This window comes from Lissotriton helveticus, chromosome 5_1 (assembly GCF_964261635.1).
Source record: "Lissotriton helveticus chromosome 5_1, aLisHel1.1, whole genome shotgun sequence".
NCBI lineage: Eukaryota > Metazoa > Chordata > Amphibia > Caudata > Salamandridae > Lissotriton > Lissotriton helveticus.
Window position 1 is genome coordinate 1,567,625,591 of NC_136065.1, and position 15,415 is coordinate 1,567,641,005.

The 15,415-nt window shown below is 45.2% G+C and overlaps 1 protein-coding gene across 2 annotated transcripts in view; it reads left to right on the forward strand.

Annotated features, from left to right (window-relative positions):
* The window catches only part of FMOD (fibromodulin), a 52,362-nt gene extending 38,342 nt beyond the window's left edge, over positions 1 to 14,020 (forward strand). For both annotated transcript variants that reach the window (XM_078644694.1, XM_078644693.1), the window contains exons 2-3: positions 2,313 to 3,269; positions 12,199 to 14,020. In XM_078644694.1, coding sequence (XP_078500820.1) covers positions 2,339 to 3,269; positions 12,199 to 12,350 — 1,083 coding nt within the window. In that variant the 5' untranslated portion in view covers positions 2,313 to 2,338 and the 3' untranslated portion in view covers positions 12,351 to 14,020. The remainder of the gene's footprint in view (positions 1 to 2,312; positions 3,270 to 12,198) is intronic.
* The last annotated feature ends 1,395 nt before the right edge of the window (positions 14,021 to 15,415 follow it).

The window sequence follows — 15,415 nt, forward strand, 5'->3', positions numbered from 1 at the left end:
GGGAGGAGAAGAGATGTGGTGGAACCATGTTTATTGATGATGAGGAATTTCGTTCAAGTGATCCGAGCTCCACGGAAAACAGCGGTCAAAATGACCAGGCTCCTGCAGTACCAAGGGAAATTGCCCTGCCCATGGAGAATGCACTGATAGGGAATTCAATATTGGTGTAACCACCAGAGATGTCCGAGTTCGCAGACCACATGCGTAACAAGACTTTTGTTCTTAAACTATGCGTCTACTTACTGTTGGGTTGTTCATCATTATCGACCTGTTCTGTGCTTTTGTTGATCTATGAAATTCTGCTTATAGCTTTTCCTTTCAATAGTTTTTATCTGTAGTGTATACCCAGTCATATTGTTTTTCTTTCCTTCACTATTATGTTAACTGGAGCTCTATTCTTGCTCCCACAGTTCTGGCATTTTCCTGTGTTTAGTTTCTATTCCTGTTTTGCTGAACAAAAGGGGATGTGTTATATTTAGCTCATGCCTTACACACCCTTTGTGTGTAGGACATGCTCCCTGTATGCCTCGAGCACAAGAGAGGCTTTAGAATGCAGAGGGAATTCGATTGAGAGAGGTGGTTGGCACTATCGGCAATTAGCGCTAATCGGCCAAGACAAGGGACGACTCCTACCTGTGTCTGTCAATAAATACTCTTTTCTCCTCTAATCGAAGTTGCTGGGTCTTCATTTCATAACACACTTGATGCCAGACAGAGGCAAGCCTTACTGAAAAGCTCACTGGTCACCTTTCTTTGCTTCTTGCTGTATTTGGGTGTCAAGCTGGTTCTAGTTAGGCGGGCGGAATTAGCGGAATTTGGTAATTCCACGTTACTCTCGTCGGTGGAATTAACCCCGTCGGTGCTCATGACGGATCCGCGCCATCATGAGTCACGGTAGGAGTGTGCTCATGACGCCATGGAGTCGTCATGCCACTGCCGCTCCTCCCACGCGGCACTAATTCCTCCGCCTGTGCTGGAGAATTAATGAGTGGGCGGGGTTGTGACGGAACCACGACGTCATGAGCACAAGCCGCCCGTGAGGCATGACAGCATGGAGCCGTCATGAGCGCCCAAGTGCCACGCCCACTCCCTAGCCCCCCCGCACCACGGCGGAATTCACGGCGCAGGGAAGGGGTTAATCTGCAGGGGTTTTTAAACATAGAGGGGCTGCTCCTTCCTGCAGCCCTGTTTTGAAATCACTGCTCTGCATACCCCTCGGTGCCCTTTCAATCTCTGAATCACTGCACAGTATGTAAGGGCCCCAAAGGGTATGCACTGCAGAGTGATAGGCAGAGGTTTCTAAAGTGTAAAAACCACTGCATACCATTCGGCAGTGACACCCTTACATCCTCTGCAGTGATGTAAGGGCACCGAGTGGTATTTGGCTGCGCTGTTTTCTTAGCACACAATGCATCCTCTCATCCATTTTTTGATGCAAGGGTACATTTTGTGGTAAGAAAATAGTGCCAAACACACACTCTACTCCGTTGCAGTATTCAGCAGAATCTTGCAGAATTTTTATGGAATTTCGAAGAATCAAACTCACATAGTTCTGCCAATTCCACCCACCCCTAGGACTAATGAGATGAAACCTTTGCCCAGAAAGTGTTAACGTGTGTGAAAAAAAAAACCAAGGAAATATAGAGGCAATACTATCATAAAATGTGTCGCATTATGCAGCATCATTTAAAATAGCCCCCCTTGCATAATTTAGTAAACCCTGCCAAGTTATTTGTGCCTCCCTTTTCTCATAACTCTGGTGGCCCTGCTGTCCGGGTCAGCGTTCTGACATTCTTGCTCACGGTAGCCCAAGTAGGAAGCCACACTGAGCCTGCTCACGTAAAACCAGGGGCGCTAGTAACTGCCTGGGTGTGTGTGGGGGCTCTTTGTGAGCACAGAACGTCTGTGCCGGCGCAGTGTCCTCTGCGTGCGACTCAGTCGGAGACCCACACAGCCTCAGAAGGATATTTCCGCACTCCGAGGCATCAGTCTTAAGTAGTTCAGCATGAGCCGCCCCGCCCGCCCCCTGAGGCCTGAGGGGCTTCTTTATGCTGAAGTAACGTGCTTAACCTGGAATATTCCTATATTATGTTAAGACCAGAGCATTAGCCCTCATACCTTTGCTTTGCATGTATGTCTTCCACGTAGTATAAGCAGTACGCTGTGAATGCCTTGAGAGTACAGTCTCTTTTCTTTGTAGTGTTTGTGTGCTGACGTTTGGCATAAATACAATAAGACCCATGTGTGATGCTGACCTCTTGGTTTCATGCTCTCGCTCTAACATGACTGTGCCCTGTCTCTTTCTTTTTCAGGGAAGTTACTTCAAAGCCCCTGAAGCATGAAGTGGCTCTTGCTGGTGCTGGTGGCGGAAGTGCTGTGGCAGGGATCCCTGTCCCATTATGAAGACGACACACTCTGGTGGCTTTACTATATAAGGAGCCGCTACTATAGCTCTGGCCCCTCCTACAACTATGGCCCCTCCTACTACTATGCCCCCTCCTACAACTATGGCAACTACTTTGAGGACATCAGTGGTCCCCCTAACTTCCCAACAGCCATGTACTGTGACAGCCGTAACCTGCAGTACCTCCCATACGTACCTTCTAGGATGAAGTACGTTTACTTCCAGAACAACCAGATCACTGGAGTCCAGGAAGGAGCGTTCGAGAATGCCACTGGCCTGGTGTGGATCGCGCTGCAGAACAACCAGCTTCTTAACGAGAAGGTTGGCAGGAAGGTTTTCTCCAAGCTCCGGAGCCTGGAAAGGTTGTACCTGAACCACAACAACCTCACCAGGGTGCCCGCCGGCTTGCCACGGTCCCTACGTGAGCTGCATCTTTCCTACAACCAGCTGCAGAGGATCCCAAACAATGCCCTGGAAGGCCTGGAGAACCTGACTGCTATCCACCTGCACAAGAACCAGATCCAGGATGTTGCAGCTGCTTTCAAAGGCCTGAAGTCACTGATATTTTTGGATCTGAGCAATAACAACTTGCGCAGAGTGCCAGACAGCCTTCCAGACACCATAGAACAGCTGTACCTGGAGTACAACAACATAAACACCATCCCTGTTGAATACTTCAAGAACTTCAAGAACCTGCAGTACTTGCGGATCTCCCACAACTACCTGACAAATGATGGCATACCCTCCAACACCTTCAACACCAGCAGCCTGCTGGAACTGGACCTGTCTCACAACAGGCTTCAGAGGATCCCCCCGGTGAACACCAACTTGGAACACTTCTACCTACAAGGCAACCAGATCCAAGGTGAGCATCTGTTGGCACAACCTCACCACTCAGTGAATATCTAGCATGGTGAACTAAACTAGTCACTGGTACAAGAGTACCATGAGTTCAAGAGAAGTTGCAAGGGTCATGGACAGTAATACACGCTTCCTCTCCTGTGATCAGCAGGGATGGTCTATTGAACCTGGACTACTAAGAGTGAGAAGGAACATAAAAGCAGCAGGTGTCATTCTAGGAAATCTACAAAGCTAAGCCTATTACACGCCAGACAAGGGAAAATCCCATATTAGCCAGCCCCGACCCAATGTACAGTACCAACATCTATCTGTCACAAAACTTGATTCCTTGGAGCGGATTCTTCCCTCACGAGCTCAAAGCACCACAAGAGCATCTATCTATCTATCTATCTATCTATCTATCTATCTATCTATCTATCTATCTATCTATCTATCTATCTATCTATCTATCTATCTATCTATCTATCTATCTATCTATCTATCTATCTATCTATCTATCTATCTATCTATCTATCTATCTATCTATCTATCTTTCTATCTATCTATCTATCTATCTACCTACCTGCCTATTTAGCTATCTAAAAAAGTATGACTATCACCCAAAGGGATCATGTGACTCCCACATGAAATACAAAATACAAAAGCAGAAAAGGCCTATTGGAGCAAAAGAAGTAGCAGAACAAGTCAAAGGTGCTCTGTATCTTAGACTTAGATTGTATGATGAGGAGGGATCAGCATCCTACTCATTAATGAGCACTGACTGAGTACGAGGCTTACCAGGGTTTAGGTAGCAAAGGCCTGGCTAACTTTGAAGGTGGGATGCTCCATTCAGTACACACGGAAGATGAAACACCTGTGTTCCTGAGAAGAGGGAATGCACTGCTTCCCACCCCTTCCTCCTCCTTGCCTCCAAAGCGTGGGCATGCAAGGATTCTTCCCAGGACCTCCCTCTTCCTTCCCCCCAGTTCTAGAACCCCTAAATGTCAACCTGACAGCCTTGATGGTACTGAGTGAAGAAGATAGAAATATATACAAAATACACCTAAAAACACAGTCTGTTATGTTGTACCTGTTTCTATTGCACATATTGTGCCATTGCTATCAATTTCTAATCAGGTTTAGTACCTTCTTCGCTGATTTTGAGGATTCCATTACAGACTAGAGTCCAGTAGTGCACTGTGTGGATATTGATGTCCGGTTGTTTATAAGCAGATACATTATATGTTTCAATCAATCAATCAGGGGTTTTAAAGCGCAACACTCACCCGAGAGGGTCTCAAGGCGCTGGGGGCAGGGGAGGTGCGAGCAGCTTCGTAGGTCATTCGAAGAGCCAGGTCTTGAGGTCCTTTCTGAATTGGTACAGTGTCAGGCTTCGTCGGATGCGGTGGGGAAGTTCATTCCAGGTGTTGGTCGCGAGGTAGGAGAAGGATCTGCCAACCACTCTGGCCCTGTGGATGCGGGGGACCGTGGCTAGAGTGAGGTCGGCAGAGCCGAGGTTTCTCTTGGGGGCGTGGAAGGAGATTCGTTCATAGAGGTATTGGAGTCCGGTCTTATGCAGGGCTTTGTAGGCGTGTGTGAGCAGTTTCAAGTTATTCTTCTTTCGACGGGGAGCCAGTGGAGGTCGCGGCAGTGCTGGATTATGTGGTCATGGTGTGGGATTTCGAAGATAAGTCTGGCTGTGGCTTTCTGGACGGTCTGGAGTTTGCAGAGGAGTTTTTTGTTGATTCCGGCATAGACGGCATTTTCTTAGTCCAGTCTGCTGGTGATGAGTATGTGGGTGACGGTCTTGCTGGCATTGGGAGGGATCCATTTGAAGGTCATGCGTAGTATGCGGAGGGTGGTGAAGCAAGTGGAGGACACGGCGTTGATCTGGCGGTTCATGGTGAGTGAAGGTGAGTATGATGCAGAGGTTGCTAGCGTGTTCCATTGGGGTGGGTGGATTTCCGAGCGCGAGGGCCACCAGGTGTTGTCCCATGCAGAGGGGGGGAGCCGAGGATGAAGACTTCTGTTTTCTCCGAGTTGAGCTTCAGGCAGCTGCTGCTCATCCAGGTTGCAACATCTTTCATCCCTTCTTGAAAACTGTGCCTGGTGATGTCGGGTTTCTTGGAGAGGGAGAGGATGAGCGAGGTGTCGTCGGCGTATGAGACTATGTTGAGTCCATTTTTTCTGATAATGGTTGTGAGGGGGCCATGTAGACGTTGAAAAGCGTGGGGCTGAGGGAGGATCCTTGAGGTACTCCACATATGATCTCTGTTGGTTCGGAGAAGAAGGGCAGGAGTCTTGTTCTTTGTGTTCTGTCTGAGAGGAAAGATCGAATCCAGTCTAAGGCTGTTTCCTGGATGCCGGAGTTGTAGAGTCTGGCAGCTAGTGTGCGGTGGGAGACGTGTCGAAGGCTACTGAAAGGTCCAGGAGGATGAGAGCTCCTGTGTGGCCATTATCAAGGAGGGCACGTATGTCATCGGTGGCTGCTATGAGGGTGGCCTCAGTGCTGTGGTTGCTGCGGAATCTGGATTGAGAGGTGTCTAGGATGTTGTTGGTTTCTATGAAGTGTGCTAGCTGGGTGTTAACGAGTTGCTCGATGATTTTGGTGGCGTAAGGGAGTAGTAAAATGGGCTTGAAGTTCATGAGATCCGTTGGGTCTGCCTAGGGCTTCTTGAGGAGGGGTTTGGCTTTGGTGCGTTTCCAGTCGTAGGGGAAAGTGGCGGTCTCGAGGAAGCAGTTGATGGTTCGGCATAGTTCGGGTGTGATGGTGGTGGTGACCCTGTGGAAGATGTGCGGCGGGCAGTAGGTGCTCCGGAGTGGATGCTATTCATTGTCTTTGCAGTGTCTTCTGCGGTGAGAGGGGTCCAGGTGAGGAGGGTCTGTTGGATGGCATTGCAGGAAGGAGGGTGTTGGGGCAGTGCCGTCGTCTTGGTCATCAAAATTGTCGTAAAGCGTTTTGATCTTGTGCTGGAAGAAGGAGCTGAGTTTGTTGCAGAGGTCTTGGGAGGGTGAGGCACGTCGGTTGCTTCGCTGTTGTGTCTGGGGAAATCTTGTAATGATGGCGAAGAGTTCCTTGGAGTTGTGAGAGTTGGAGAGGATTCTGTCTTGGATGAAGTTTCTCTTTGTTGATTTGATGAGTTGGTGGTGTGTCATGGTGGCGGCCTTGAAGTCGAAGGGTGCTTCTGGGGGTTTGCTGTTTCTCCAAGTTTTCTCCAGTCGTCGGCAAGAGCGCTTGGACTCTCAGAGTTCCGTAGTGAACCAGGTGGCTTTCGTGTTGTGTCGTCTGGTGGTGTTCTGGAGGGGGGCGAGAGTGTTGGCGCAGTTGGCTATCCAATGGTGGAGGTTGCTTGGTTCTGTACTGGTGTCTGTCGTTGTAGGTGGAGGAGTGCAGCTGAGGGCAGAGGTGAGGTGTTCTTCATAGACTTTTTCCTAGGTTCTGTGTGGGAGGCAGGGCGTGCGCTTGTGTGCATGGGTTTCGAGGAGGAGAAATGGATGCAGTGGTGGTCTGTCCAGAGTGGAAAACAGCAAAGCTCTCGCACACAACAAGCAAGGTATTACAATGGTAGTTATGCAAAAGTAAATGTTGTAAACATGTAGCCAAAGAATTGACAGATGCAATTTCTCATTTAAAATTCTTGAAAGATGGGTAGTTTAATGAATCCACAACCAGCAGACACGTGTTTCGTCGTGTGGGAACAACTCACAACGACTCTTCAGGGCTGGCAAAAAAACATAAAGGAATGTGTATAGAATATTGGTTTATATACAGCGCATTTAAGGAAGACAAATTGTCTGATAGACATCATGCACTGGTGAATCAAGGTGAAAAAAGGATGTGATGGTCACTAATCCAACACCCTATGCTCACGAAACATAAGTGGAATTGATGTAGTTTACGTGATAAGAGTGGTGGTTTAGGAGAAAAGAAAACAATTGTGCAATTGTAATGTGTGTCCAAACATATTGTTTCTCCTTATACGACATGATAGTCAATCATATTATTGTGGGAATGATAGAGTGGCACTCATTCACCAAGGTCATGATCTAGTACCGTATTGAAGCAAAACCGTCACACAAAGGTCTCATGCGAGAGCGTGATTGGTATGGTGTCAAGTCATAAGAAATCATTCTTGGACTGAGTGCATGCAGGCCCCAGGTGAGTGAATATTGAAAAGGATCATAGGTGCCAGAAGGAAATTGCCTACCTTGTGGCACGACCTACACTTATGTAGGTCTGGTGGGAAATATTCAAAGGGAATCAGAATTCTGTGATGAAGGAAAAAGAAGCATATAAAGGGACAAAATTAGAGCGAAAATGCCAGTGCGGCAGAGAGAGAGATACAACACCAATAAATTCGGGAGACTACGAACGTTAATGTGCATAAGTTCTACATGTCTCAGTGATATCTGAACCAGTATACCCCAGTACGACTGAGTGTATGACTGATGACCAACGGGCATGTCTATCTGCCCTTTCTCTCACCATATGGGATTACTAATAATTCACCGTCATGGACGTACGTGAACATTTCTGGCAAAAAGAGGTTAACGGTGCACGGATGGGTTCGGAGAATAGAAATGACTGAAAGGTTATACGATATGCATCAGTGACGAACCCATAACTCTGCCTGTTATTTAGCGTATACAAGGGGTCACAACTCACCATTGATCACAGTGACACCGGTTTGGTTGTCTGTCTTTATTGTTGAATATTAGAAAAATCCTGGTATTCATGAGCACATAGGGTCAAAGAGTGCTATATGAGTCACGCTACAATGAAAGAAAACCGAATGTTACGGTATTTCAAAATTGCTACATAAGTCGGATAAAGGTGCAACATTTATTGTCTCTCTCTCATAAGAATTGATCGAATGGTACCTTAATACGTGTACATATTAAGCCTATAACCGGGAGGGGATCCACGATCTGGTTCCAGATCCTGCGAGTGTAGCTGGAATCGTGGAAATATCTGCCAGAGAAAAAGGGGTGGGGGGAAAACGGTAACAGCCAATGTTATTGCTGACATCGACTTAGATATACCGTATCGTGTGAGAGCATAATTCCTAAAAATTATACGTTATATGTGTTGCACGGTACTTACCAACTTTGTGGCATCCCTCCTTTGATTCCCGGTCGCCGTTTTCCAACAACGGACACGTGACCGGGAGGAGGAAATGAATTTAAGGAATAGCTAATGGAAACACTAGACCGTGGCTATCGATTTAGGCGCCGCCATGTTGGGGATCTCGATTTGACTCGTATCAAGTCTCTCGTCGAAGCGACCAGCAAAAACATTCAAAAACGAACCGAAATGTGTCTCATAAGAAACAGTGTATTGGCACTAATAAAATGCCTAATACGAGGTCATGTACGAATAGAACCGACGTGTGTCTAAAGTAGTATTAAGATCACAATTAAAGGTGAGCACCTGATCATTGAAAGCAAAATAATGTCAATCTGTTTTCCGTCTACTGCAATATTGTATCTGGAATTAGGTTCCAAATATAATAGGACATGGGTGTGTCCACAGCGTTAATCGCGTGTGAGCGAGTGAGTCGATATTTCCTAAGAAGATTCATGTTAGTCTTTTGTGAAGTGAAGTTAACCCACCCCCTAGTGGTTTTCGTGACTTTTTACACTTAAATATCAACAGCGTGATGCTCTCACATGATAAGTACAAAATCTTCATATTATAGTTGACCACAAAAAACACATTTCATGGTCTGGGTTATAATACAATATACGATTTCATGGATATAGTTACAGATTAAACAACAGTGTCATTTCTTGTATTGTCACTAGATCAAAAGATTGCACATATTCTGTGGCCAATTATAGGTTGTTGAAGGAGATGTCATTCATACTATGGGTTCTAATTGTTAGCTGTATTTGATCATTCAAGAGTCTACGTGGTATTATGTCTGTCCAGAGTGGTTCCGTGGTGTGGCTGAAGCGAATGTTGTTTCCTTCAGCGAAGATGGGGTTGAGGGTGTGTCCTGCTGTGTGTGTGGGGGTGGAGATAAGTTGCATCAGTCCTATGTTGGTAAGATGCTCCAGGAGGGCGATGGTGTTGGGGTCGCTGAGGTTATCTAGGTGGAAGTTTGTGTCTCCGAGCAGTATGTAGTCCGTGGAGGAGAGGGCGTGGGGAGCGATGTAGTCTACGATGACGTTGGTGAAAGAGTAGCGGGGTCCGGGATGTCTGTAGGTAAATGTTACATGGAGCATCGTTCTAGGATTGGGCTGGATCTGGAAGTGGGAGTGTTCCATGAGGTTCCATGTTTCTAGTGTGATTGGCGGTCTCACCAAGAAGCGTACATGGTGAATGGATTATTTGGCTTTCACATTGCCCAGCAGATCTATGTGTGTGTGAAGTAGCAGGAAATTTGGGGAGACGCGAGGGATCCTTATATCCATCTGCTGGCCTATTTAGGCTGTGTTGAGTGTGTGATATGAGGTCTGTTTAGATGTGTACTGTTGACCGACAGTTAGTTTTGCTGGAGTGATTTAATGTTCTGGGCATGCTTATATCAATCAGAGGCTCCATTTTCAAGTTATGCAAGAATATCACATTGGTATTCCCACTCTTGGAAGTAACAATACAACAGGGGCCGTATTATACAAAGTGTCCCGGGGAGCGCACTTTTCGCGTACCCGGGGCACTTTGGTAGTACAGAAGGGGCCGCAGATGCTTGTGCTGCCCCTTCTGTAATACTGAAAGTGCAGGCGCACATACAGTGCCAGCTCTTTCTCAAGAGGGTGTTCCCTCATTTGTATGGGGATGTGCCCCATGCAGATGAGGGAATCCCTTTGCCTCTGCGCTCACACCATATTACTGATGTGGGCGCAGAGGCAAAGAAGCTATCAGGTGGCGCACTGTCAGTGCACCCACTGATAGCAGCCCTCTGGAGGGGGTAAACGGGGTCCTGGGGACCCCCCAAACATTCCCTTGCAGTTGAGTTCACTTATTAACTGCACTCTCCTGGAAGGGGATCTCTTATCCTCTTTAAAAGTGCAGGCGGGTTGCCGCCTGCACAGTGAAACACAGAGCGGCTGCTTCAAAGACGCTCTGTATTTCACTTGAATGTGCTGCCCCCAGGGCAGCATGAGTACTCGACTGCCCTGAGGAGTGGGCATTCTATGTAATAGGGTGCACTTTCCCTGCGTGCACCCAGCGCATCTGTTTTAAGGTGCGCCAGGGCGCAAACAGGGAAAGTGTGCCCTATGCATAATAGGACCCCAGGCATCAGTACTTATTGGTCTTGGCAATACCGGCCTATAACAAGATTGCTCTTGCTCATTGAGAAAAACAATGACAGAATCCATGTTTATGCACTAATTTTCACATTATTCCAAATTCGTTAGCCAGTTTTTACCTAGACATTTCCCTTGCCTTGAGAAGGAGAAGTGCCTTGGTGAAAGAATTCCCTGAGAATTCAACGGGTCATATTATCAAGGACTAGTGTTAAAATTATCGCCGTATTATCGGCAGGAAACTGCAGATAAAACGGCGATAATGGGCTTGATAATTCGCCCTTGTTAATTCCCATAGAAGCCCATGTTAACATCAGAACATCTATATGGAACTTTTAACCATTAATATGGAACCAACTCAACACTTTCTTAATATAGGCGTCCTTTTGGTTAGGAGGCTCATGTTTAGGAGAAAGCAAATGAGAGAAAGAGCGAGAGAGAAATGAACTTGATTGACATGCTGCTGAAACGTTAAGATCAAGCAGCCAAGATGTGCATCAACTGCCCTAACAAAGCGTAATTGGCCCACATTGAATGCTTATGTCACTCTGTATCATTATCATGGCCTGGTTGAATTAAGGCAACAGCTGGCACCTCAGTAGCTCTCCTGTAGAAATCTTCATTTAGCATCATCACACGTTTCAGCTTCATCCCTTCACCATGAGAAGCACAGAGTATGTTTCATGTTCAGACTCCATGTCCATGACTTCTGAGTCAGAAAATAGCAAAACAGTTAACTTTAACACCTAAAACAATACCAGGTGCAGAATGTCAAAAGCTGATAACCATTCATCCTGACAAGACTCCAATGCTATGAAATTACTTTGATCACATGCTATGACCCAGATATACACACTCTTTGTGGCAGGTTTGTATTACTTTTCTAACGCAAACCCGATACAGTGCTCAGGTAGGATTTATTCTTCAATGAAAATCATGATTTGCATTGGATAGTAAGTAACCCAAAGTAATGCAAAGTTGTGCAATGCGCTGCCTTGCATTACTTTGCGTCAAGGGGGAATTTCACGGTGGTGCCTGGGGGTTCCCATGAAACCCATGGGTTTGGACACAAATCCCTATCTGCGAAGAATTGTTGACTGTTATTTGCACCAACATCTTAAGCCTCTCCGATAGAGTTTATCGGACTACATGTAGCATCATTCCAATTTTGCAGCCTTCAGGCAGGTTCCTAACTTCAGGCAATAGATATTTCTCCTTGCCACATCTCCCATCATTGCCTCTCTTCATACCCAAAAAGACCTGCAGTGATCCTTGAAGTGGTTAGATTCCAGACAGGTCAAGCAAGAGCACACGGATGGCGTGTGCTATGAGCAGAGGTAAGTGACCCCTCCAATTCAGAGCTGTTCAATCAGTTCATCCGAACCCCTCGCACTTCTCTTCACTATCAATGCCATGTTATCAGATAATTCTTTTTTTGTGTTAAAATATTTTATTGTATTTGAAAGAAGAAGTATACAATCGAAATATACTCCGATACATACATGCAAGAAGTGATACATAGTGCGCATGCCAGCATAATGAAAACAGTATAGCAAGAGTCGCAGCTGGATAACAGCAAAGAGAATACTCGTAACAGTGTGAAAGAGGTGGATCAAAACTGTCATATGATTGCAACAAAATCAGATAAATCTAAGATCCCTAATCATGTCATGTTTTCTCTCACATTCTTCTCTCCCCAGAGTTCTCCGTCGGCAGCTTCTGCTCCTTTGTTGACATCACCAACTTCTCAAAGCTCCAGGTCCTGAGGCTGGAGGGAAATGAGATCCACGCCAATGCGATCCCAAGCGACTCCTCGCTCTGCCTGCGCCGGGCCAACTACATTGAAATCTAAGTCCTACCCGAGCCCGCACTCCCTTCCACCACTGCCATAAGTACCACACCTGCAAGCATGACCAGAACTACCAGCAACCACCCGCCATTCTCCTATTCTTGGGACAAACTGTAATACTCAACTTTCAAATATTGCAAATTCGCAAAGGACCAGCTAGGAAAGTAATGCTGTACAGCATGTGAGCAGCTAGCTTGGTCACTGCTCCAGTCACGTGCAAGGACCTCTAGCTTTTCAACATTTCACTTCCTGTTCAGAGACTCGCTTCCGTACGTCTGTTTTTGTCAGTATGTGATGATGTCATGACAAGGCAGAGTGAGGCTTGGCTTCCACGAACGCATTTGATTATGAAATTACTAAATATTACTCAACAATGCCTGTAAATATCACCCGGAAGTGCCTCGGGGAGGACACGTGCCAGCTCCAGAGGAGCTTCGCACGTGCGGGCACCCCTCCGATTACTACACCGAAGCAGAAAAACCTCCCTTCTGCACAGACGATACTTCCTTTTATAGTCATTCCCACCTCCGAGTTCTACTAAAAGAACACGTACATACTCCTCAAATTAATAAACACACTGAATCCAGAATGGAATACTTACCTCAACTAATATTAACTTTTATACCTAATTTCTGGGTGGTAAATCTTGGTTGTGACTAGTCATACAGTCAGAACGTTCTTGAAGACTCACATACTTTGAGCCACTCAGATGTCTTTGGGGAAATCTGAGATCTTAAAACCAGGTTTTGTACCTGCTCACCCTATGTGTTTTCAAGAGGCCTCTATCAGTTACATATGTGGAGCGATCCTGATAAGCAACTGACTTATCTCCAGCCCTGACAGTCTTTAAGAGCTTTGGGCTTTCAAGACAAATCTCCCAAATTGCCCTAGAACAAGCATTTTCTGAATAACTATTTATATATTATGCAGCATTTTACTTTTTAGTCTCTGTATATTATTTCGATCCCATATACCCAGCTCTGTAATATCATGCTTAAATCCACTGACGTCCCCCAACAAATGTACTGCAATGACAAGATTAAAATTAAAGAAATTTCCAGTTGCTTAGAAACAGCCACATGGCAACATGCCAGTGCTCTCAAAACTAAGTAAAATAAATAAATCAAACAGAACAACATGGGTTGAATGTTAGCTGTCTCACAGGCGGGCACACCCCTGATTGTACTCTCCAAAATGTGTTCATAGTACTGGCCCTATAGAAATTCTTTGTTAGTATAAACAAGCCCATCAGGTTTAATTGACTTTGAAAAGGGTATAGGGAACACAACAGAGACAACAGAATTGTACGTTTTTATTTAAAAAAAAATTGAAACAATTTTGAAATTCCAGAAATAATCCTATATATTATAATACTTCCATTGAGCCTCTGCTACTAAACAATCATTAGAAGTGCCCTTGAATTTTTATGAAATTGCTAGTGAACAACTACAAACAATTTAGGCTTTCAAAGATTTCTACAGCAATGCAATAAGTCTTTCATTTTCTTTTTCAACATTAAAATACTCAAATATAGGTGTACTAACGAAAAACATGGACATACAGATTGTCCGCAGTGTGCCATATAATATTGCTGAAATTCGATGGAGACATTATTGAAATGTAACATTTTAGAATATTAACCACAGCTTGTATTAAAAATTATTACAATTGTCTTATCTTGATGCTGACCTTATATATCCTGCAGATGCGACTCTGTTGACTGATGGTGAGAGGTCAGTGTGATTTGGACAATGTGTGATGACTGGATGGAGGGTCTGCTGGCACCAGTTTTGGGGCAGGCAAGCCCCATGAGGGCCTCTCTTTTCACGTAAAATTGTGGTGTGTGGTAATCCATGCTTCTTGAGAGCCAGATGGCACAACAACTGCAGGCTGTGACTTTTGTCCAGGTGTAAAACGCTTGTCAAGTGCTCAATGCAGCAGTGAACACCGATATAAGCCACCAGAAGAGAGGAGTTTGGTACAAGTCATTCATTGAGTCTTGTAACCACTTCAGAAGGCTTCATCTGGTGTATGGTTCTCATGTTCGCTATTACAGTTCTTGACACCAAATCTAGAGGATGCCCAGCTCTAGAAGCCTCAAATGGTGTACTGTGTCCATTTTAAGGTAACAAATTAAGGTCAGATAGGGTGTATTATGTGCATCTCTGTGTACCTGATATGAATATTGTGCCTAGTTCTGCATGCAACATCACCAATGCAGTGTCCAAATATGGGGTCAGACCTATAGTTTTATAAAGAAACCATGTATCGTTTTCCATTTTGGAGGACATGGGCCAGATTCCTTCATGACTCATAAATGCCTTTCAGAATCAGTGCTGAAATGTTCAGCTCCCTATTGGTAAAAGTGTAGAGGTCCCAGACCTTTCTACTTTTACGAACTGTATATGAATATTCCTTGAATTTTACCATTTTAGATGTTTTATGGGCAATTCACAAAGGCATTTAAGAGTATATGAGGTAGTACTACAGGAGTCCAAGTCTCACAAGGATCAGAACATATTAAAGGCAGCCCCTGTCTCCCTGTGAGGGGAAGATTAAACTGATTTAATTGATGCACCTAGAAGAACCAGCAGTGTTAACGCCAGTTGGGCGGCTTATCTTTATAGTAAGAGGGTCAGATTACTAGTTTTTACCACTGCTTGTTTGTAAAACATTGTTTAGAAAAAGGCAAGAAAAAACTCAAAATACCGAAGGAACACACATCTTAATGTACCTTAAAACCACACAAAGAATTCAATATTTTCAATCTGTATAAATGGTATGGTTTGTTTTTCAAATAATGGTCACTTAGGAAACTGAACAAATTGTAAAAAGAATAAGGACATTTAAAGGAAAACACTGCCACGCCCTATTTTAATTATTACGGGAATCAGAACTGAAACATACTCCAGCCATTTGGTCCTCTGCAGTAGGGGAGGGAGCACATTTATGGGCCTCCAGGAGAAGAGGCGTCTCCCTTTCAACCATGCTCAGCATCCCTTCTGCCAGCTGAATGAGTGCAGTAATCAACTCTCCCGCAGCGTAAAAGCCTTTGAGTGCCAAGGCCT